The 22614-nt window shown below is 37.9% G+C and overlaps 4 protein-coding genes across 10 annotated transcripts; 2 read left to right on the top strand and 2 right to left on the bottom strand.

The window, feature by feature from the left end:
- Nucleotides 1–425: 425 nt before the first annotated feature.
- Nucleotides 426–3844, bottom strand: LOC113764683 (cinnamoyl-CoA reductase 1). The gene is made up of 6 exons (XM_027308653.1): nt 3613–3844; nt 3296–3468; nt 2988–3173; nt 2400–2562; nt 1839–2025; nt 426–753 (listed from the first exon to the last, which is right to left on the bottom strand). The coding sequence occupies exons 1-6, from the start codon at nt 3728–3730 to the stop codon at nt 609–611; spliced, it is 972 nt and encodes a 323-aa protein (XP_027164454.1). The 5' UTR covers nt 3731–3844; the 3' UTR covers nt 426–608.
- Nucleotides 3845–5934: 2090 nt separating this feature from the next.
- On the top strand, nt 5935–9458 carry LOC113750597 (glucan endo-1,3-beta-glucosidase 9). The gene is made up of 2 exons (XM_027294557.1): nt 5935–6403; nt 7758–9458. Exons 1-2 carry the CDS (start codon nt 6045–6047, stop codon nt 8872–8874), a joined length of 1476 nt encoding a protein of 491 aa, XP_027150358.1. The 5' UTR covers nt 5935–6044; the 3' UTR covers nt 8875–9458.
- A 933-nt stretch (nt 9459–10391) lies between these two features.
- LOC113761388 (transcription initiation factor TFIID subunit 15b) lies at nt 10392–15358 on the top strand. Of its 6 annotated transcripts, none has more exons than XR_003467140.1 (8): nt 10392–10768; nt 10896–11046; nt 11358–11988; nt 12280–12430; nt 12510–12591; nt 13878–14083; nt 14204–14236; nt 14916–15358. XR_003467140.1 is itself a non-coding variant. In XM_027304354.1 (6 exons), the coding sequence occupies exons 1-6, from the start codon at nt 10513–10515 to the stop codon at nt 13990–13992; spliced, it is 1386 nt and encodes a 461-aa protein (XP_027160155.1). In that variant the 5' UTR covers nt 10392–10512; the 3' UTR covers nt 13993–15358. The 6 variants fall into 6 exon arrangements, 1 of the variants encoding a protein (XP_027160155.1); XR_003467138.1 differs by having other exon boundaries at nt 14204–14254; XR_003467137.1 differs by having other exon boundaries at nt 13878–14236.
- Nucleotides 15359–17691: 2333 nt separating this feature from the next.
- LOC113780342 (protein FLC EXPRESSOR) lies at nt 17692–21740 on the bottom strand. Of its 2 annotated transcripts, XR_003469520.1 has the most exons (5): nt 21002–21740; nt 20012–20184; nt 19822–19898; nt 18406–18475; nt 18208–18295 (listed from the first exon to the last, which is right to left on the bottom strand). XR_003469520.1 is itself a non-coding variant. In XM_027326151.1 (4 exons), exons 1-4 carry the CDS (start codon nt 21508–21510, stop codon nt 18194–18196), a joined length of 861 nt encoding a protein of 286 aa, XP_027181952.1. In that variant the 5' UTR covers nt 21511–21740; the 3' UTR covers nt 17692–18193. The 2 variants fall into 2 exon arrangements, 1 of the variants encoding a protein (XP_027181952.1); XM_027326151.1 differs by lacking the exon at nt 18406–18475 and having other exon boundaries at nt 17692–18295.
- Nucleotides 21741–22614: the final 874 nt, after the last annotated feature.

Below are 22614 nucleotides of genomic sequence, written 5' to 3'. Positions count from 1 at the left end.
TAATAGTGATGATGATGATGGAGGCTGAATTCAATAATCACACGCAACTGAACTCTGAAAATGAAATTACCCGCCTAGCCCGGTAGGAACGATTGCAATACAGCAGAGCATCTCGCAAATTTCTATCCTCCAGTTTTAGCCCCCCAAATTGTTGATTTATTTTGGCAACTGCCTCCAGATTTCCCCCATATTGACCCGGCCCGAAACTTTCCAAATCGTCACCACGGAATCCTAACAATGATTTTTTTGTTTTACCAACGTTATAGTTACTGGCTACTAATCAACAAACAAGCCGGGTGTGTCACTCTTGGCTTGGATGGAAGTGACAGAAGGCGAACCGCAGGCCTAATGCAGTTCTCGCTGAAATAAATGAATACTGACAAATTTCTCATCTGGGCAAGCAAATGCCTATTGTCAGAGAGTCATTCAAGGCACTGGCAACAGTTTTTGATGTTATAATGCACTCGCGTACGTGATATACATATACTAATTCAACTGTCACAACACAGCGCATATGTTTTTAAGTGCCAGAATAGAGGTAACAGCCCATTCAATTGGAGAATGGTACTTTTTAAAAAAAAAAAAAAAAATTACAATACATCAGACACTTAAGAAATAAATCCTTTGCCCTTCAAGCTCTCCACAGCATCCCTGATAATTTGCTCCATGGGAATGAACTGAAGACCCAAGTCCATTAGCTTCTTAGCCCCATCCTTGGCTCTCAACAGTCCAGGTTGAGTATCCTTGGGCAACCTGCAGGAAGTGTGGTGACACCAAGTCATTAACCCCGCGGTTTTGGTGCCCTCTAGAAGTCAAGCAAGTAATTGCCCCTTCAGGGACCAAAACAAAATAGATTTAAGAACGTACAACCATTTAATCCAGCTTAGCAGTTACCATCCGCATTGCTTGGTGAAAATTTTAAAAGAAAAAGAAGCTCCACAAGAGCATAAAAGTTTTGATGCTTTGGCTACATAAGGTTAAACGTAGCATTCAATTCCAAACATCTTTCTCAAAGATTTTGAAATAGCAAACATCTTTCTCAAAGTAGGCTCCCAAATCATACTCGCACTAGCATACATATTTGGAGCAAAACAAAAGGAAAGTGTGATTTTGTGTTTTGCTCCCCAACTTCATGGTTTCCTACCTCTATCACTGGATGGGAATATTGCAACTCTTCAAAGGCGCAGCAATAGATGGAGATTAATATCTATCTAGGCTTTAAATCTTTAAATAGCAAGAGCCATGATTCATGCAAGTGCCAATAAGAAGTTTTAGAGATAAAGGACAAAATAGTATCCATGCAGGCTTTGAATCTTTAATTAGCAACAGCCAGGACTCGTACAGTGCCGATAAGACGTTTTAGAAAGCAGCAATGTACTCTAATTTCAATCTAACAGATAGGCTTCATCTAGGCTCTTACAAGGATGGCTGTATTCTATATTCTTTGCTTCATACTTTTATTGAAATCTGTGCAGGGCATTATCTTCATTTTAGGATTTAAGTCATTTAACATATCATACATCGCAGGAGCTGGAGTTGAAACACTCCGAAGATGGAATCCAAAAACAATGAAATTCGTTTTGCCGTACTAACCCCAACAAGTTGATCTGAGTTTATAGGAGCAACTCCAAAATCAAGTTCCTTTCATCCTCCATCAGAAACCCAGACTGTACAGTCGCAGATCCTAATAGATGTATGGTGCTAATTCTAGCAATGGAACTGGGTTGGTTGCAAGAAAATGGTGGATTACTAAGTTTCAAGCAGCAGTATATGTCTCCAGCTTATATGTTATTGCTTCATAAATACACCTTATTAAAGTATGAACTAGGGCACTTTACCTGGGCACTTTATATTCTGGGTAAAGTTCAGCAACCATAGCAGCAAAATCACCATAACGAGATATGGCTTCAAGACATAAATGCCTTCCCGTTGAAGAGGAGTTCTCGTAGACTAGGATGTGTGCTAGGGCCACATCTTTGACATGGACTGACCCCATAAATACATCCTCATATGTATTTGTGCAGCCTAAATCCAAGACCAAAAGACAGAGAGTTCAGCATAGATTATAAGCATGTACACATCTGGACAACCCAAAAAAACAAAAAAAAGAAGAGTGACACCATGTTGTAAAGGACTTGACATTCTTTAAGCAACATCTATTACATAGAGTCAGCCGAAGGAATCTATTAACTCAGATATAGGACCTGAGACTCAGAAAGATACCACAGCATCATGCCTGTATAGAGGAGTATATATACTTTAAACAATCTGCTCCCTAACATGTGTATAAATGTGTTGCACAAATCACAGGCTATCCCCATGCATCTACTAAGAGCTCTGACATGAAAAAAAATGCAGAATTGACTTAAACCATCTAGGTCAGTTTAAATCATGGTTACCCTGAAGAAGGCGCAGAATCATCAACATGCTTGCATTCAGAGCTGGGGGCAGAATAGGGCCCATTACAGTTCCAGGATTGACCACTACAATATCCAATCCTTTCTCCTTGGCAAATTTCCATGCAGCTTTTTCAGCCAGTGTTTTAGAAAGTGGATACCATACCTGTCCCACCAAAAGTCATCAGGTAAATCCCCAGCAAAGTTTTGAAGCTCAGGACATCCAGCATAAAAGAATACTAGTATCTACACAAACAAGAAGAAGACTATTGTGTGACATTATGGCAATCGAGGCTCCAGCGGTATACATATTCTGATGATGAAAAGAAAAAGGGAGACATTTTATACTCAATTGGCTGTGTGCATCTCCAAGGAGATAAAGAACATAGTGTTTTACATATTCCTTCCTGTTTCATTTTTGCCAAAAGAATGCAGTTCCATTGCAGAAATCTGATACATTTGATAAAAATATTTTGCCTTTATTCTGTGGGAGATGCAAAACCCTTATAAGGACTTGATCAAACAAAGTAGGAAAACCATTACTTTAGAAAACTGAAATCACCGGAATAAAAAAAGAAAAAAATCTTTTACCCCTTTCTGTTTGCAGTATTCTTCGTCTGCCCAGCATTCCTCATTCTTGACCTTGTCCGCAGGCCAATTAGGGCTGGGGATAATTGCGGATATAGACGAGGTGACCACCACACGCCGAACTCCTAGCTCTTTCGCTGCCGTCAGCACATTAATGGTGCCGTTTATCGCCGGTGCCAATAGCTCATTCTTTAATCAAGCGTACACCAGAAACAGCGAATATGGATTTCCATGATCACCAGTTAGACTAATTAATGAGACAAGTAGTAGCAACTAGCAAGTAAATGAAGTGTGAGAATTGAAGAGGAGACCTCGGGGTCGTCAACTTTTTCGACGATGCAGGGAGAAGCGAGATGGAAAACGCCGGTTGTGCCGGTGACAGCGGAGACAATAGAGTCGTAGTTAAGGAGATCGATTTCAAACAGCCGGAGACGGGATTCAGCGCCTTCCAATGCTTCTAGATGCTTCGTCTCTTTCTCATCCTCTGCACCGATTTAATGAAATTAGTTACTAATATAACTAACTTGATTGCTAGCTCCCCAGAATCAGGGCCCCTTTGGTTTTTTTGGGGAGGGGGTGATAAAATCGAGTTAATTACTATAGAAGAGAAAGGGATATGAATATTTACTGAGATCTTTGACGGTGGCGTGGACGGTGTAGCCGCGGTCAAGCAGAAGACGGACCAACCAAGACCCAATGTAGCCGCTGCCTCCCGTCACACAGACCACCTCTTCTTTCTTTGCCATCTTCCAACAATAATTTACTCCGTAAATTATGGTTACTCAATTCTCAGCACATCCTAGCCAGTGACCGCCTTCCATGTCTTATCTCCTACGAAAAAGAGGAAATTGTGAATAGTGTAAGATTCCCTTGGCTTGGCTTGCTTTCGAAAAAACATTCTACTGTACAATACAAATATATTTTTTTTGTTGGGTAATAATACAATACAATTGAATTCTCAAACTGCAATTCGGTCAGCTCGGATGATTTGTTTTAAAAGTGTGTCTAAAATTTTTTACTGTAAATTATTATACAGTATTTGTTAGAAAAAATGTTTAGTGTTTATCTAAAAAAATTTAAAACACTCTTATATTTTTCAAAACAGCCGGTTCTTCCTCCCTCCACCATCGCCCACTCACCAACAGCTACAGGCTACAGCTACACATCTCCGCCACTGGTATCCTGTTGAATGTATTTTTGTTGATATTTTTAAAAATTTAAAAGGATATTTTAAAGTGTTATTATAAATACTTTTTTACCAAAACTTATAATCCATTTGGATTCCTATTTTTTGAAGTTTTTATGAAAAAATATATTGTAATAATTTGATGTATGTGAAATTAAAAAAATACTAAAAAATATATTCATGAAAAAATGTTTAAAAAATTTTCAATAAAAATGGCATTTTCTTTGAGACTACATAAAAAATGACATTTCCAATAAGATCTCGGTCTTTCAAAGATATACCTATGATACTAGAGCTCATGCCCCGTTGAGTATGTTATTCAATTTTTAAATTAGTTTATTCTCTAACAGCAAATGCTAGTTATAATATGAGTTCCAACAATGCTAACTTACTCATTAGTAATGCTAAAGTCGACGACGGTGCTACCATAAAGAAATTTAAACCTCAAACTTGGGGGTGTAGTTATCCAATAAAGAGACCTATCTATCATATGACCATTGTAGTGAAATATATATCTTTAGATGATGAATACATAGAGATAAATTCATAAAAAAAAACTAAATGGAAAAATAAATATTCAGCTATGATATATCATGATATGTATGCCAAACACAAATAAGGTTAGACGTGGAATTTATAGTAACACTCTAAAATTAACTCTAATAGAGTAGGGGCTGCAACTAGAGCGTGGGCCGTGATCAAAGTAGAAGGGAGAGGAGGGGAGTGAAAAAGAAAAGAGGAAGAGGGAGAAGAGGGAAGAGGAAGAGGGAGAGAATTAGGAGCGCATTTTGAATCAAGTTGAACTCGAATAGTGCACTACTCAATCTCGATTCAATATAAAATAATTGAGCTCGAACTCATCGAGATTTTAGAAGTCGAGTTCGACTTCAATTTACGTAACTTGAACTCGAGCTCGAATTTGAGTTTAATTAAATCTAATAGAGCCTAATCAAATTCAATCGAGTCGAATCAAAATTACGTAATAAAAACTAATATTTTACATGTAATTTTAAATAAATGATATTATTGATATTTCACAATAACAAATATAAAAAAATAAATATTATAAAAAACTCGCTTAGGCTCATCGAACATTCGATTACAAAATATTGGAGTTCAAACTCGACTCACGAGTTTAAACAAGTAGCTCGAACTCGAATGTGATCAAAATGAGTTCGAGTTGAGTTGTTGATCGAGTAGTTTGCAAGTTTGAATTGAGTTATTTAGTTTAGCATCACCTTATAGAGGACGAAGGAGGTGGTGGGTGGTTTTTCATTTTTTAAAATATAATTCCAAAAAAAATTCGATTTCAAAAATATCCTAAAACACTCCCTTAAAAACACATAACTACCTACACTAAAAAGTTTTTTTTGTACATATCATTATAGTAAAAATTTTTAAAAGCATGCTAAAAAACACCTAATCCATACGAGCCGTACGTCTAACTAATAAAATATAAAAAAAAATTCCAAAAAAAATCAAGAGGTAGGATTTTCCGTTAATTTGTCTCTTTTTTGGACAAAAAAAAAGCACTGCAGCTCTATATTAGAGACCTTTTTTGTAACATGTAATGTCAATAAGTGTATTTGAAGTTAACACCACAAGTCATCCACCTCACCGCGAACTGGATTAGCACCTTCACAAAAAAAAAAAAAAAAGAGAGTTAATTTCACTAGTCAAAGTGCTGTCGTGTGACAAAAATTCCGACCATTCATATTAAATATTTTGAACCAGCTTTTTAGCTGCACTTTTCCGGACCCGTGCTGTTCTTATTGTCCTCTCCTTCCCCTCTACCATCATCGCCCTAGTCCAGCTTAAGCCCACAATGCTTCAATAAGCAGAAGTTGCCGAGGGAAACTCTCTTTCATCCATCAATGGCTTCAACAACCCTCCCATTTCTTTACACTGCCTTGCAGTTACTAACCCTGTTGAGTACTGTCCATTTCTCTAGGGTTATAGCTATAGGTGTGAACTGGGGCACCTCGGCGTCACATCCTCTACCCCCGGCCCAGGTGGTGCAACTGTTGAAGGCCAATAATGTCACTAAAGTGAAGCTGTTTGATGCTGACCCAGATGTCCTCCAGGCTCTTGCGGGTTCTAATATTTACGTAACTGTTGGCATTCCCAATTCTATGCTTCGTAGCTTGAACTGGTCTCTTAAGGCTGCTGAGAGTTGGGTCCACGATAATCTCACCCGCTACGTCTCTGATGGTGCCGGCTCTGTCCGTGTAGAGTATTTTTCTTTCATTCTTACTTTAATTTTCATTTTCGAACTGGTTCCAGCTACGGTATACAGTCATTGTGCTGTAGTTAATGGATGAAGTAAACCTCTCAGCAGGGGAACCCCTTCGTTTTTCATATTTGCATCATTATTAAGCTGAAATTTGGCTTCACTTTGGGAGTTAGGACTGTAGTTTCTGAATGCTGAAGTACTGGTTTCTTCTCTGGAGTGGAACTCTCAATTTTTAGATTCTTGCGTCTTCTTTTTATGCTTTCCAGAAAAAGATAATTAATGGTTGCATTCAGTGCAGTTGAAACTTAACCTGTTGGATAGAACATATAGTGCTTCATTTTTTTTTTCGTTTCTTCCAATTTTCATTTACTGTGTGTGCAACGGAGCATTATTAGCGTCCATTACTGCATAATTCCATGTTTGGTTTGATGAAATATTGAATCCAGGCATTTTAATTTGTTAATCATGTTTTCCTTCTCAAATGGATGAAACCCTATTAAGAGAAGTGTAGAACCAATGGATTTTGATTGATTTAAGAAGATTTTCCACTGAATTACTTTATCATTACAGCATTTGTTGATTTTTTTGGTTATCATACTTTTTGTCAACCTTTGACTCTTCGACGGGAGACCTATGTGATCAAGATCACTGTTTGATATGCTTTCGAGCACGTTATTGAGCAATGTCTAGGACTTATTTTTATTTCCTTTCTCTCTGTTTCTGAGGTTTCCTTTATCAAGTGCTTTAGGAATTTTTCAGGTAATAATACATCAGCCTGTAAAGTCTACTTCTGTGGATTCCTGCTATTGCATCAGTGATGGCTGTTTGAAATGGATTAGAGATATAGAAAAATTCAGCAGTGCACTTTTACTCTATAGTCCTTCATTTCTGAGGCTTTTGAGCTAACTGGATGATTCCACTGCTTGCTAAAAATACATCACAGTTGCTTCTCTTTCCTACATGACAGTTGCTTCTCTTTCCTGTCTCTTATTGATTCAATTAATGTATCTTATAGTTATTTAGTGTTAATTTCTTTATGAAGCTAGGTTTTGATGCAGGCTGCTGTTTTGCTGCTTTTGCTCATAGCAAATATTCCACTAGACTCAAAATCTTGCTGTTATTGTTCTTAATTTAGACAAAGAAACTTAGGTTCACAATGTGATTGCTGTGTCTACACGGATCTGTAACGGGTATATGCTATCTTAACTGTGTTTAAGAAAAATTATGTTCTACTTTCTGTATGATGTGTGTCTGAGGGGGTTCTCCAAAAATGAGTGGTAGGAGATCAATCGGTGTTTCTTTACATTCAAAGACATCCAATGGATTTACGTGCTGCTGAATCTCATATTTACAGGTTTATTGCTGTTGGAGATGATCCGTTTCTCCAGAGTTTTGGTGAGCAATTCTATCCATTTGTAGTTGGTGCTGCTGCCAACATCCAGACAGCTCTGGTCAAAGTTAACCTGGCAAACAAGGTAAAAGTTGTCACTCCGTGCAGCTTTGACGCTTTCCAGTCGGAATCTGGCCTGCCATCAAGAGGACAATTTAGGCCAGATCTCAACAAAACCATGGCTGAAGTTCTCACGTTTTTGAACAAGCACAGATCTCCTTTCTTTGTTGCCATTTCCCCTTTTCTGAGTTATCATCAAAATAAGAATGTTTCCCTGGACTTTGCTCTCTTCCGAGAAGGTGCACATCCCCGTAATGACAGTCATAGATCATACAAAAACAGCTTTGATTTGAGCTACGATACAGTTGTAATGGCATTATCAACAGCTGGATTCCCTCGGATGGATATAATCATTGGGCAAATTGGTTGGCCTACAGATGGAGCTGCAAATGCTACCTCATCTCTAGCTCAGGTTTTCTTAAAAGGCCTGGTGGACCACCTTGATAGCAGATTAGGAACTCCACTAAGGCCTCGAGATCTGCCAGTGGAGACTTACATATTTAGCCTATTAGATGAAGATCAGAGAAGCAGAACTCCCGGAAATTTTGAGAGGCACTGGGGCATCTTCACTTTTGATGGTCAAGCAAAATATCAGGTTGATTTTGTCCATGGCTCCGGAAAACTCATAAATGCACAGAATGTCCAGTACCTCTCTCCCAAATGGTGTGTTGTGAATAACAACAAAGACTTGTCCAATATAAGTGCACATGCTCTGGAGGCATGTTCTGCTGCGGATTGTAGTGCATTGTCACCTGATGGTTCCTGTTCTGACCTTTCTTGGACTGGAAATGTTTCCTATGCTTTCAATAGTTTCTATCAGCAGCATGATCAAAGTGCAGACAGTTGTGACTTTGGGGGCTTGGGCTTGATAACTACAGTTGATCCTTCAGTTGAAAATTGTCGGTTCATGATTGGACTAAGGAATTCACTCTCAGTGTCCCTTCGCAGGTCTTCTCAGTTCCACTGGTTTATCTCGCCAGTTGCAACCATTTTGTTGTGTTTAGTATGCGTAACCTGGTGAGATTTTGCTTCATAGCGTGCAAGTCTATCTAATATATTTGCGGCTCTCAGACTGCTCTCTCTGCTGTTTTGGATGTTGGCTGACGCTTTGCATCAGCTGATTCTGAGCTTTGTACCTCTCTTTTCTCGATTTGTAGTGCAACTAAGATGATAGATTATCCCCTTTACGCTTGGGCACTTCCTGGAAAAAGGGCGTCTTCTGACTTCCCTCGAGTATATGCACGCATTTACATGGATACAAAGTAACAAAAAACAAAAGAAGAAGAGAAAGGGGATGATTTTGCAAATTGGCTCCCTTTTTGTTTCCTTCTGGCCTGGCACTCACGTAGATCAATTGGAATTCGTAAACTCATTGTTGACGGTTGGCCATTTGGTTCCTGATTTACCATGAATTGGTATATACTTACTATTAGACTTGAGTAGGGTGCATTTGGTTAAAGGCGTCATGATACGTAATGTCACTGCTGTAGACTAAACCAAACCGTATAACGGGTGACTAGCAAAGATTACATCCTTGACCACCCAACACTTTTAAACAAGTTTTTACTACTGTAATTTAGAGAGCAAACGATGGATGTGCAACCAACCAGGTAAAAGTTACCAAGTTGTAAAGAACTTAGGCAATTATTCCACTTTTTACTTTACAGGAGCATTCTATACGCGGTATACTGCACTTTCTGAACAGATTTGTGGTATGATGTACTGCCTTTTTAACGTATCAGTAGTGTAGACAAAATCCCATTAAGCCAAAAACTTAAAATGTTAAAACTTGATTTTTTTTTCTTTGTCGCATCGATAATATTTGTATAATCTACTCTAACCTAGTCTAATGGAAGGGAAAGTTGACGTGATTTTCCCTTGACCTTCCACCCCCACCATTGGTGGTACCAGCTAAAATGTTCAAACTTGATTGATTTATTCAACGAGTTATATGTTACTCCATATTTTTACAAAGCTTGCTTTTATCATAGCTTGATTCAAGTTCACACCGGTTTCTCTTAAAAGTAAGAGCTTCTTGTCTAAGCCCAAAGTCTTGGCATAATAAAGATGATATGTATACTTCTGTTGTGGAAGGCGCAATATTTTCAATATTATCAGGTGAAACTTATTTACTAATCATAGGGGGTTGCTACTCAGAAATTTGTTTTGGTTTAGAAACTGTAATATCTTCCCTCAACGCAAAAAAAAAAAAACTTATTTACTACTCAATATGTTGCAAAAGACTTGTTAATATATATATATATATATATATATTTGGGCTTTGTTACTTTTGAGGGGTTAAAAACAAATAGCTCAATTGGGTTGAAAAGGTTAACGGTTAACCATTTGGCCCTTTTACGCTTAAACGGAGTTTTTTTTTTTGAAAAAACGCTTAAACGGAGTTGGATTCGACTCTCGCGTACTTTCCCGTTCAGAATTTAGCGGCACATGTAAGCTACCGTGGACCCGAGAACAGCATACAAGTTGATTTGCTGGACGCTCATCAACACCAGAAGAGAAAATATCCTCTTTCCAGTCTCGAGCTGTCCTTTTATATAAAGCAATACAATACCCTAAATCCACTTTTTATCCTCTTAACCAATTTTCCTTCTGAGCGTCGCTTTCTCTTTTGCTATTCCGACATCGTATATCAAAAAACATGTACGGTCAACAAGGCGACGGATCTGGTCCACCGCCTATGGGCGGAGGAGGTTATGGAGGTAACGGAAGCTCTGGAGGATACGGCGGCGGAGGCTACGGTGGCTCTGGAGGAGGTGGTGGCTATGGTGGAGGAGATGGTGGTTATGGAGGAAGCGGTGGAGGATACGGTGGCGGCGGTGGCCGGGGAGGCGGTAGAGGTGGTGGTGGTGGAGGCAGAGGAGGTGGTGGTTACGGCGGTAATATGCAGAATCGAGGTAATGATGACCTGGTGCACTTCTGTTTCTGTTTTTCGCTACTCTATCTAAACGTTCAAGTTCACTAAACATTTTTTGCACTAAGCATTTTTTTTTCTCTTGTTTCCTCGATATCTGCTCATTTTAGGTGGTGGTGGTGGATACCAAGGAGGAGATCGTGGGGGTGGTGGTGGCTACCAAGGGGGGGACCGCGGAGGTCGTGGTGGAGGTGGCGGTAGAGGAGGTGGCCGCGGTGGTGGAAGTGGCAGAGATGGGGACTGGCGTTGTCCTAACCCAAGGTAACCTATTTCCGGTGCTCATCTTTTCTTTTCTTTTTTTTTCCTTTTATTCCCCTCAGAAAGTGTGCTGTGTCTTAATTACTTTGTTGAGATTGTTCTTTACGTTATTATCTCTATGATACTTGGAAGGATAAAGGACCTAATAAGATTGTATTATGTTGGATCTTAACTTGTGAATTTTGTGCTGACTTCAGTCATTCTGTACAAAGAAGCTATAGCAAGTATGTGACATAAAAGAAGCAGAGGGTAAAACCTTGTTATCATTTTTTAAACATGTTAATGGTCATTGATTTTGGCCTGTGTGGTTGTAGCTGTGGGAATTTGAACTTTGCTAGAAGAGATAAGTGTAACAAATGTGGTGCACTCCCTCCTGCTGGTGCTGGTGACCGTGGTGACAGAGGTGGTGGTAATTATAATAGAGATGGCAATAATGCAGGATATGGAAATAATCGAGGTGGGAGAGGTGGAGGCAGTAGAGGCAGTGGCTACGGTCATGGAAGAGAGGATAGTGGTTATAGTCAAGGAAGAGGTGATGGAGGTTATGGTCAAGGAAGAGATGATGGTGGTTTTGGTCAGAGCCCTGTTGTAGCTCCTTCTTATGGTGGACATGGTGGTAACTATGCACCACCACCTAGCAGTTTTGGTGGAAACCCTAATTATGCTCAAGATGCTGTTCCTCCACCTTCAAGCTATAGTGGGGGGCCTTCTTCATATCCTCCATCATATGGTGCTCCACCTGGTGGCTATGATGGAGGCTACGGAGGTGGTCCACGGAATCTGGGTGGTGGATATGGTGGTGCTCCAGCTGAAGCTCCTGTTAAAGTGAAGCAGTGTGATGAAAACTGTGGGGATGCGTGTGACAACTCGAGAATTTACATTTCAAATTTGCCTCCAGATGTGACCATTGAAGAACTTCAAGAACTTTTTGGAAGCATTGGACAAGTAATATGCAAATTTCCTTCGGCTTATTATTTTGAACGATATAAAAATCGTATTTGGCCTGCTGTTGCAAATTGATCTGGGAATTATACATCTTGTCCCAAATACTTATGTCCGAAGGAAAGATTGTTGCATTAAATGGAGAATCTCATTTTATTAAATCACTTTGCAATTTATTTATTGGTCTAGCAGATTATGCTATGTTCAAGTTCTTTTAGTTGTTGCAGGTACATAGATACAGTAGCTGATGCATGAGTAAAAAAGAAATGGGTTCTTACCTTTCTCTTTTGCTAGGTTGCAAGGATCAAACAAAAGCGAGGTTATAAAGATCAGTGGCCCTGGAGTATAAAACTGTACACAGATGACCAAGGAAAAAACAAAGGAGATGCAGTTTTATCTTATGAAGATCCTTCTGCAGCACACTCTGCTGGTGGCTTTTTCAATAGTAAACCCGAAGCAGACTTCTCATCTTTAATTTAAATTGTATATAGTCATCATGTACTCATTTGAAATTGTTTTTTCAGATCACGATCTACGAGGTTATGCAATCAGTGTGGCTATGGCTGAGAAATCTGCACCAAAACCTGCCTCACAGCATGGATATGGGTATTCTATCTTTCTCAACTAAATATCATTGTGTAAATCCAGGACGATGAGCTTCTTTGTTGTCTTGTTCTCTTTTGCAAGGGTTGCTAAGCATCTTGCATTAAGATTTTTGAGTTAACTCATTATGTTGACTTGCTGTTAGTTCTTGTACTTTTATACTTACACATTGAGGCGAGTTTACTATGTCGTGTATCATTTGATATGAAATCTGAAATCTATCAATGTTCAAATGTTTGTAAAGTCATTGATAGTCTGAGAAGTTTTTTGCTTGAGTTCTAGAAATTCTGCAATCTGCATTTATACATGTATGAAACAGTTCATGTGGGTAAAATAACTGGTAGCTCATTGGTGTCCTGAAGACATTAGGAACCGTAGTTCAGTCTTCACTCCCTTGCCTCTGAATTCCTTTGTTGGTGGTCAACTGTAATTATATGTTTTGCTATCTTCTTTTTGTTCTTCTTATCTTGCGGATGGTTGGACTTTTTGTACGTTACATTGTTGATCTTAGTATCATGAAGTGGTCTTCCATATTGCTGGTGGAGATGTCTCAGAGTATAATTTAATTGGCTCCACCTGAGCTGGTTAAGAAGTCGAAACATGATTTTCTCTGACAAAAGAATTTCTAATGTACAGTGACATTTTCCAAAAATTTGGGGTCAGTAGTTGATATAGTTTTACTTTTTTGTAGATGGTTATTCAGTTTCTCACTTGGATGCAAGTTCTCTATTAAAGTCGTGTTTGATCATGTTGAATCATTCATAATTATTTTTCTACTGCTTGCATGTGGGTTTTTATGCATAGCTTCTCCAATGTAAGTTATTTGCACTGCTTGGAAGTTGTCCACTATTCAACTTATGAACCCCTGGCCTATTAATCTTTTGGCTTCCCGTTTTTCTGATTTGGTGTTTATGCGGACTATTGTCTTTGTAAGGATAGATGGTGATTTTAGTATCACCTCTTGATGTAGCCCTTGATTGATAATTCAATTGATTAACTCTAGATTTTTCTGTCAAGGGTCTGTCTTGGGTGATTGTGCAACAATCTTATCTTGGTTAATGCTTTGTGTTGGTGGTCAAGTTATTTTGTATCCTATGCCTTATTTGTTATTTGCTATGAATTTTGAGTTTGTGCTGTTGAGTCATTGCATTGTAAATCATAATTTTAGCATTTTTTGTGCTTCAATTCTCAATATGATTTCTTCCTAAATGTACTCTTGCTCGTTTACAAGATGATATTTTGTCTTTTATTTCATGGTTTTGTAGTCTGACTGGTTGATTATTCTACAGGGGAGGTGGTAGAGGCGGTTATGGGGGTGATAGACGTAGAGACAACTACAGAGATGGTGGAGGTTCTGGTCCGGATAGAAATTATCATGGAGGAAACCGTTCACGCCCTTATTAGACCTCATCCAAGCATATATGTACTAAAACTTGTGGTGGGAGGGGTTTTATTTTATTCCATTGCAGATTGTTCTCTAACGGGAGATTAAGAGGTAGGTTGTTCACTACTCTGAGCGATACCCTTTTTCTCCTTTTGTTTTGAGTACTAGTTGTCGGGCTCTTTTCCTTTTCAAGCTACAGATTGATTCGAACTTGTGTGAATGTTTTTATAGAGGGAAGTGGATATTCTCCAAATTGCTGCTAAGGTAGGTTGAAATTATCAGGTGAGTGTTGCTTTTCTAGTGATTACATTGTGCTGTTAAGTTGGTCTTAAGTGATGCATTTTGTGGATTGCATGCTTGGTTCATGCGTATTGGCTTTGATGTTTGCATCATATAAGAATGACGTTTTTGCATCTTTCTGATATTTGTATTTGGCATGGCGTAATTCATGCATCGAATAATTTGTCTCTTCTATGGCCTTTATGTCTTCTATACCAAAGTGCTGATATGAGATTCCACATACTTTTGAGTTATTTGGGAATGTGAAAGTTGTAAGTGATGAGCCAAATCACGAGTTAGGAGGAGAATGTTCTAAAAGCTTTCACCGGAAACTACTTTTGGAATTTTCTCTGTCGTTGGTCTCCAGACCATATCATGGTTAATTTACTTCCGTGTTCCAGAACTTCCGAAGCTGAATAGGAGTTTTTTTGCCTCTCCGTTTAGGGGCTTTCTAGTTTCTACGAGCCCTTGAGGAGTTGGAGCTAATTATGATTTTTAATCCCCAAAAAGTCAGAGCTATTGCTCCCAACTTGATTGCAAGTCTCTGTAAGAGGGAACAAAGACAATTTAACGCAGGGAACTTTCCATATGTTTTATTTATCATATCAATGATAATCTGGTATTATATTGCAAGGGAATTGTATTAATAATATCTTTTTATTAGGCATGGTTATATAGTAGACCTAGGAATTGAATCTGTTCGGAATCAAACCCTCGTGATAATAGCAAGGCTTGAAACCTTTGGAAGTTGGTGCGCTGTAGAAACGCGTGGAGCTCACTGGGACTACGTTTTGTGATCGACTTGGGATCAAATGGCTAAGGTGTCAGCTTTGGTTCTTGCGCTTGGGTCTGATCGACAGCAACATTTTCAAAGTGTTGCAAAATGCTTTTACTGTTTTTGGTGTTCATCTGATTCTCTCCCTAGCTTGTTGATGCGGCTATGTTGTTGTTCTATTCGCTTCTCTCTCTCTCTATCCGTTTTAGCCCTTTTCTTTCTGATGGTTACCTAGTTGACGATGTAAATATCGTTTGTAATCCTAAGGTTATTTTCAGGAGCAGATCATACATAAACACGAAATGAGGCAAGCGGTCTAATTTTTTTCTTTGTAATTGACTTTGATTTTTCCTTCTTGTTTGCCCACGGTCCGGTGACATATGCTTTTTTTGTTTTTTTGGGGGGGGGGTGGGTGTGGGTGGGTGGTGTACGTGGGTGTTCTGATATATGCAATTGATAGAAGCGTAGGTGAAAGATAGTTTTTAGTTTTTTTTTTTTTAATTTATATATCAACCGTTAGCTTAAATATTATTTCTATCAACCCTATTCAAGGAAGGGTTTAACTGGATTAAGGGAGGGTGGTTAGCACCTCTAAATTAAAGAAGTGACTATTTAAGTTTGAACTCTTTACCTGTAATCAAGCTTGCATCTTATGTTTTTATCTGGTGACCAATTTACCGTTTAAGATACAATTTTGCCTATATATTATATTTCAAAAAAAAGTATAAAATTTTTAAAATAGACAGCTCAAAACATTAAAAACGCCCCTATTTTTCTAATCTACCACCAACCTTCACAGTCAAAAATACGCCTATTTTCCTAATCTACCATAACCCATTCACCTCAATCTGCTCAGTGCTGCTGCGACCTTGCCTTTCATTTTTTTGTTTCTTCTCTTCCTATCCTTCTCTCTTCTTCTCTTTCCCTCCTGTACTCCTTCCCTTCTTCCCTCACCACTCTCGCGACCTCTCCTACAGCCTTTGGTAAGGGGGCAAGGTAAATGAGAGGGGAAAGAGGGGGTGACAAGGGAAGAAGATGATAGAAGGGAGAGTGGGGAGGGAGAGGGTGAGGAGACAATGGAGAGTTAGGAAGGAGGAATAGCAGCGTTGGTGCGAGAGAAGTAAGATGGGGGAGGAGGTAGATGAGGGGAAATAAAGGGGGAAAAAAGGAAGAAGAAAGGAAAGGAAATTTTTTTAATTTCTCCAAATACTTAAAGATTTCTTTTATAAATTTTACAGTAAGTTATAATAAAATTTTACATAAAGATTCAAAAAAAATACACCATCCAAATAGATCTTTTGTTACACGCCAATATTTTAAGTAAATGACACGATAACCATTTCCAAAGTTCTTCCCTCGCCAGAAAATGACTTTGATAGTTGCTTAAAAATTTACTGTGCCATTACTCAACAGTAAGCGATGACCTATATAGGAAATTAGCAACAAGAGAAACCGGGAATGGAAGCCATGTCGTTATTAAACAACATAGGAATTAGGAAAGAAGAAACAGAAACACTAAAAAGAAAGCCCTGCCAAAGACTTGGAGAGAAACTGGCATACCAGAGCAGATGGTTCAGATCAAATTATCAAGACACTCGCAAGGCACATCTATATTGAAAATTAACTGAAAAGAAAAAAAAAATTTGGTCCTAAATCTAAAACCAACAAAAAAAAAAAAAAAAAAAAACATAGTTGCAGTACTTCTAATTCCTTTCCACCTTGACCCTCAATCTAGAAGTAACCAGGCAGAAAATAATTTAAGAAGAAACACTAAATACTAAGGCCATGTTTGGATTGCATTTTTCTGAATTTTTTGTAGAAAAATTACTATAGCGATTTAATATATAGTACTAGGTAAAAAGGGAATTGAAAAATGTGTTCACAAAAAACGTAGCAATTTGAAAAATTGCTTTCCAAACAAGACCTAAATACTCTGATAATTTCACTTATGACTCCTTCAAGTATAAGTGACAAACAAATCCATTTAATTAAATTTTTTCATACCCGCCCATGAATAGATAGGTATGACTATCTTAAATTTTTGCATATGAGTATACATGAGTTATCCGGTATTATTGGATAACTCATCAAATTCAATTAACTCATTTAAAATTGTCTTCCTCCAAATCTCCTCTCTTCTCTCACCCATTTTTTTTTCTTCAAAATTTTCATTTTCTCATGACATTAACTACTTTTGTTTCATTATTATTATTATTATTATTATTATTTGTTGATTTTATCTTATCATTTTATTTTCTCTTAGTTTGTTAACTTGCTCATTTTTCAGCATTACCAATTTATGACAAGTTTTAATCTCTTTTCCTATCTTTTCAAAATGAAATTTTAAATTTACACACAAAAAAAATGTTAGAGGTTCAAAATTTTAAATTAAATTTTTGTATTAACTTTTATAGTACTTAGTTCAAATTTTATATTCTTATCGTTCAATTATTAAATAGTATGTAATTTTGCAACATAGAATACAGATGAAAAAAAATTGGTAATTAAACTTATTGACCGTTATACGTAAATATTTAAAACTAATGATGGGTACAAAAGATGGTATAAATTGACAACTTAGTTTACAAAAATGAATATAAACAAGTTTACAAAAAGTTAAAATAAATGAGTTATAAATGGTTAATTGGATTATCCAATTCATTTTTTGACCTACCCATTTATACCCATTTAATTAAATGGATATAAATGAATTGACTCACTCCTATTACCCATTTTAACCAATCCAAATCCATCTAAATCACCCATTTTAACACCTCTACCTCCAAGCACAAATTCATTCTCAAAAAAAAAAAAAAAAAAAAATCCTCCTAACTCCACGCGCTTTCTATCCCTATCAACTAAGCATATGATTCTAACCCAAACCTACATCGTAGAGGATTCTAAGAGGCTTCCCCTAGCCATGGGGGTGAATCCAATGGCTTGTAGGCACCTCTTTGTAAGTTTTTAAAATTTCACATTTCTAAATTCTAATCCTCTTTACATGTTTTTAAAATTGCACGCCTAATTCTGTATTTCTGTCTAGACGCTCTTTTAACTCAACCAAACTGTTCTTTTAGGTCACTAAACAGCTGGTCAAATTTCTGCGGGGTAGGTAGCCAATGAAGCAAAATTTCTCAGTTGAGCTTCACAAATTCTACAGCAACAACCTATCTATGTACATTTGACCATTGAACGTCATAAGGCGCACTAGTTCCATGAGGCACTCCTCCAGGGCCGTACTGAGTACTGACATTAATACCACCTTGAACCTGAAATAAACGAAGCAATACATACACTTTCAGATGTTTCTGTCAAGCAGAGTGAGTTAATCAAATGTCAAATACTGCCTTGAACCTGAAATAAAGAAAACAATTCATACACTTGAGATGTTCTTGTTAAGTAGGGCGTGTAAATGAAAATGCCAACTCTTCTAGAGTTCACACAAGAATCTGTGACAGTTGAAAATGAGGATTTAACATCTAATAGAAACTTGACATATGGCCAAAAAAGAACTGCAACAGAGTAAGACCACTTACACCACACTGGGCAAGCAAACAACAAATTAGGATAGAAATGATCTAAAACAGCAAGCATTACAACATTGGGCAATAAAATACAAGATTTTTTTCTCTAGACAAGTTTGTGCCAGATTGCTATTGCTGACCAATCAGTAGTACCAGACTAATATGAGGGTGGAGAGGGAAACTAGCAAGCAGCAGAACTGCAGAAGTCGCTTCATTTCTCCGGGCTGGCAGAAGTGAGGTTCTTATAAACTAATTTCATGCATATAGGTGTTTATGCTTGACTACATTGTATAAGGAGCTGCTGATCTCCTTTTTTCTACGATTTCTGTTCTTTATCTAACAGCGGTGCATTTCTCTTTGTAACTAGACTAGAAAGATAATCTTGATAATCTTCTTGTCTTGATTTTCAACTCTTCTATATCAAGAAAGCAGTATGGGGTTGATAGATCTATATACAAAAGGCAGGACAAATTGTTTATGTATTTGTCAACAATGATTGTTTCGTTCCCTGGCCAGTCCTCTCAAACTGCACATACTTGCACAAAGCCAACAAGCGAGAATCCCAGCAACTCCAGTTTAAGCTCTCTTATCATGTTATACAAACTCCACCTACCGTTGCTAACTAAAATGACAGCCATTCATTCTCTCTTTGATGAGGAAGTTTGGCATATAGTTCCAAAATTATGCTTAACAAACCTATGCAATGTGGAGGTGATCAAACCAAAATGTTAACCAACCAATTCAGCATTAAAAATCTGATGGGCAGTCCATGATTATGACAACATTTGAGAGACAGCGAAATTTACTCAACAGTTTCAGGCTTTAATTTGTTTATGCACTATTACCCATGCGGATGGCATGTCACTTGCAATCACCGGCATGCCAGGAAGTGAGCAAATTAAAGCAGCAAGACAATTGGCTTGCTGGAAGTAGTTGCACTTTAATCTTTTGGAAAAATGGACATATTTGATAATGCATTAATTCAAAGAAAGAAAACGATGCTCGACAAGCATAAATGCAAAATGTACCATAACATTTCCACTTTTGCCTCATTTTTCTATTCAAAAAGAATAAAAGTTCAATATGAGAATCACTTTAAACGTGATAATAGAGACAGTCTCAGATTGAGGGTTATCATCAAATGTATAGCAAGTCAATGATTCATGGACCCTTCTAACTGAATGGATAAAAGTATGGAGTCTTAGTGCGCAACGTAAAGAGCCTTCCATGGAATGCACTGGAATTCATAACTGTATTGTATTAAGACAAACCTGCTGCATTGGGTAGTGGTCCGAATACAAGTTCCCACCATATACAGCCTCAGAGTAGACAGATGCATAACCAGGAGCTGCAATACAAAAGTTCCAGGCGTTAATATGATGATATGCTATAAAGATTTAACAATCAGTAGGGAGAGGGAAAAAGAAGGCAAGAAAGTTGAGATCGAGAATCTAAAATAACCTGGAGTAGCTGCAGTGGATGCTGCAGCTGCTGCCCTTGCTCGCTTTTCTGCATCTGCAAGCTCAGCATGCAGTTTTTCAATTTCATGAGCCATAGATATCATATTTTTCTCTATAATCTGGCTCTGTTCAAGGTTAGTGGCATGCATCTTCTTCTCATATTCAATAGCCGCCCTATTTCAAAATAACCAACAGTAGAAGAAAACGTTATAAAATAATAGGCGAATCTTTGAGCTAATAGGAACGCATTAACATAATGAATTTATCTTGCAGAACTATATTTATCCTACCATATTTGTTTTCATATCCTACCTTACAAAAACTAGCGAGGCAAGAAGTATAGCACAGAGGAAAACCTCATCAGACCATGTAGGATTAGCTTGTAGATATGGTCCTTCAACTGATCTTATCTTTCTTTATTATCTTCATCTTCATTTCTTTCTTTTGTGAGAAGTGTTCTGTCTTCCTCGTGTATCAAGTAATTTTCTTTCTTTATTTGTTTTCATCTTTCTGTGCAAATATCAATCTCAGTTTCTCGAATTACACATACATTGGTCTTTCAGTACAACCTTGAAAACTTCAGCACGTTTGCGTGCAATACAGTACTCACATTAATGCCCACTAAAAATATCAGCTACACATTCTTTTAAGTTTGAAAAAACCTACATTGGCCAATTATATGTCAAATAGCTTAAATACCTCTTGCTTGCCAACAAATGTTGCAAGTTAACTATAGCTCCCTTGAGATGCCACGGATTGACCTCTTGCCAGTACGAATATTCGAATTCCTCCAGCAATACGTTAATCAATCATGATCAAGCATTTGATCCCTAAGACGATACCTATTCTATGCTCGCTATAATGTTTAGCTTACAGATAAATCACCTTTATGTTAAAGAATGCAAAAAAAACATAAGGTATAACTCATCAAATTTAGCCTTATCCCATGAAAATCAAGTGAATGGGAGAGAATTTCATAGTATTTATATACCTTCCTCTTTTTATTTCCTGGCGCATGTCCTGAATTTCCTCTTGGATCGCAGGCAATTGCTCCAATTCAGAGTGGGCCAACACGAGCTCTTCGTTGAGTTCACGCAGCTTTGACGTGAATTCTTTACGGTCGGCCGTCATATTCTGAATATCAGTTTTTACCTGAGACAAATCAGCACCGAGTTCATCAATCGAGAGGAGCTCCGCCTCGGTTTTGAGCGACCTCTCGTAAACCTCGTGCACCCGAGCATCGGTATCGGCCTTGACGCTGACGGCTGTGGAAGAGAGGTGGCGGAGCTCCTGGTCGGCGACGGCCAACTCCTGCTTCAGTGCCACGTGGGTGGCGGCCAAGCGCTGGTTGTCGAGGAGGAGAGCTTGGATCTCCCGCTGTTGGGCCTCGATTAGAGCGGCAGGGTGAGGTCGATGAAGGCCTTGGTGGAGAAGTCGGGGTCCGTCAATTGAAGGACGACGATGCTGTTGTCTTGAGTAAGGATGATTTCGTCCGGCCATTGCTACCTCGCGCCTTTGAGGAGAAGGCAGCTGCCGCCGGGACTCCTTTCCTGTTTTCTTTTATTCAGAAGTATTGATCTCAAGTTCTGGGAAGGGCGGCTACGAGGGAAAGAAGCAAAGCAAAAGGTGTTTTTCAGCTAATCAGTGTGCCAGTGAGGGGGCGCGTAATTCGCGACATCAGCAGTAGTAAGCCGGGCTTGTTGGAGAATCCTTTATGCTCGTAGCACGACTTTTTTTTTTTTTTGGTCTCTCGAAACGAGATAAAAAAAAAAGAAAAAAGCTGCTCGGGCTCGCAGGAGATTAGTCGAATCCCGTAAAAATTGACCGGACACCTGTGTCAACAAAAAAAAAAAAAAAAAACGAGATCAAAAGGGTAACTATACATATTGGACCAAGTCCTCTTCATACATGTTTAGAGTACCTGGCACTAAGGAGTGGAATGAGTTCTCTCCTCATCGTTCACAATCCTTAGCGCATGAATCCTCGTTGTATGGTTCAATAGTATTTTATTGAAAAAAAAAATACACAAGTTAGCAATCAATAAATACATTCTAAAAAATTAACAAGTCATCTGTCATGCTTATTCGATGATAATATTATCACACGCCATGTAAATTTGCACATTCATATCAAAACTTTACTTAGATATGTGTAATGACATCTGATTTGCAATGCTTTTTATGATTAATATAATTGAATGACGTCTATTTTGACCTAAAAAAAAAAACTCATACAAAGTAATAGTAAGTGCTAGTAAATTTACACATATTTAGCAGCAGAGCCACATTGTGTAGAAGATGGGTAATTGCACCCCCTTAATTTTGTAAAATTGAAATAATAGTCTTGAAACTTTTACGCATTTTTATGTTTTTATTATAATTGCACCCCCCCTCGAATTTAGAAAATATCTTTTTCCCTTTATATTGCCCCTTATATTATGAGAAATTTCCATTCTTTTTATATCACCTCTTTAAATAATCAATTTTTTTGGACATCTCTCCTACGTACAAATTTTTCAAAGCTATTAAAACATAAAACTAATTACTGCTTAAATAAGGAGTAACCTTGTTCCTTTTGAATGTAGAAAACTCATCATAAAAATTT

This window comes from Coffea eugenioides, chromosome 1, assembly GCF_003713205.1.
Source record: "Coffea eugenioides isolate CCC68of chromosome 1, Ceug_1.0, whole genome shotgun sequence".
Lineage (NCBI taxonomy): Eukaryota > Viridiplantae > Streptophyta > Magnoliopsida > Gentianales > Rubiaceae > Coffea > Coffea eugenioides.
The sequence above is the reverse complement of the archived record's forward strand: the minus strand, read 5'-3'. Positions and strand labels throughout refer to the sequence as shown.

Coding starts and splice junctions, on each gene's coding strand:
- LOC113750597 (XM_027294557.1), top strand. CDS start 6,045: ATGGCTTCAACAACCCTCCCATTTCTTTACACTGCCTTGCAGTTACTA. Junction 6,404..7,757: donor GCCGGCTCTGTCCGTGTAGA/GTATTTTTCTTT, acceptor TCATATTTACAG/GTTTATTGCTGTTGGAGATG.
- LOC113780342 (XM_027326151.1), bottom strand. CDS start 21,510: ATGGCCGGACGAAATCATCCTTACTCAAGACAACAGCATCGTCGTCCT. Junction 20,185..21,001: donor CAGGAAATAAAAAGAGGAAG/GTATATAAATAC, acceptor ATTTTGAAATAG/GGCGGCTATTGAATATGAGA. Junction 19,899..20,011: donor ATCCACTGCAGCTACTCCAG/GTTATTTTAGAT, acceptor TTTGTATTGCAG/CTCCTGGTTATGCATCTGTC.
- LOC113764683 (XM_027308653.1), bottom strand. CDS start 3,730: ATGGCAAAGAAAGAAGAGGTGGTCTGTGTGACGGGAGGCAGCGGCTAC. Junction 3,469..3,612: donor CGCCACCGTCAAAGATCTCA/GTAAATATTCAT, acceptor AAATCGGTGCAG/AGGATGAGAAAGAGACGAAG. Junction 2,026..2,399: donor GATTCTGCGCCTTCTTCAGG/GTAACCATGATT, acceptor TCTTGGATTTAG/GCTGCACAAATACATATGAG.
- LOC113761388 (XM_027304354.1), top strand. CDS start 10,513: ATGTACGGTCAACAAGGCGACGGATCTGGTCCACCGCCTATGGGCGGA. Junction 10,769..10,895: donor CGGTAATATGCAGAATCGAG/GTAATGATGACC, acceptor TGCTCATTTTAG/GTGGTGGTGGTGGATACCAA. Junction 11,989..12,279: donor TTTTTGGAAGCATTGGACAA/GTAATATGCAAA, acceptor CTCTTTTGCTAG/GTTGCAAGGATCAAACAAAA.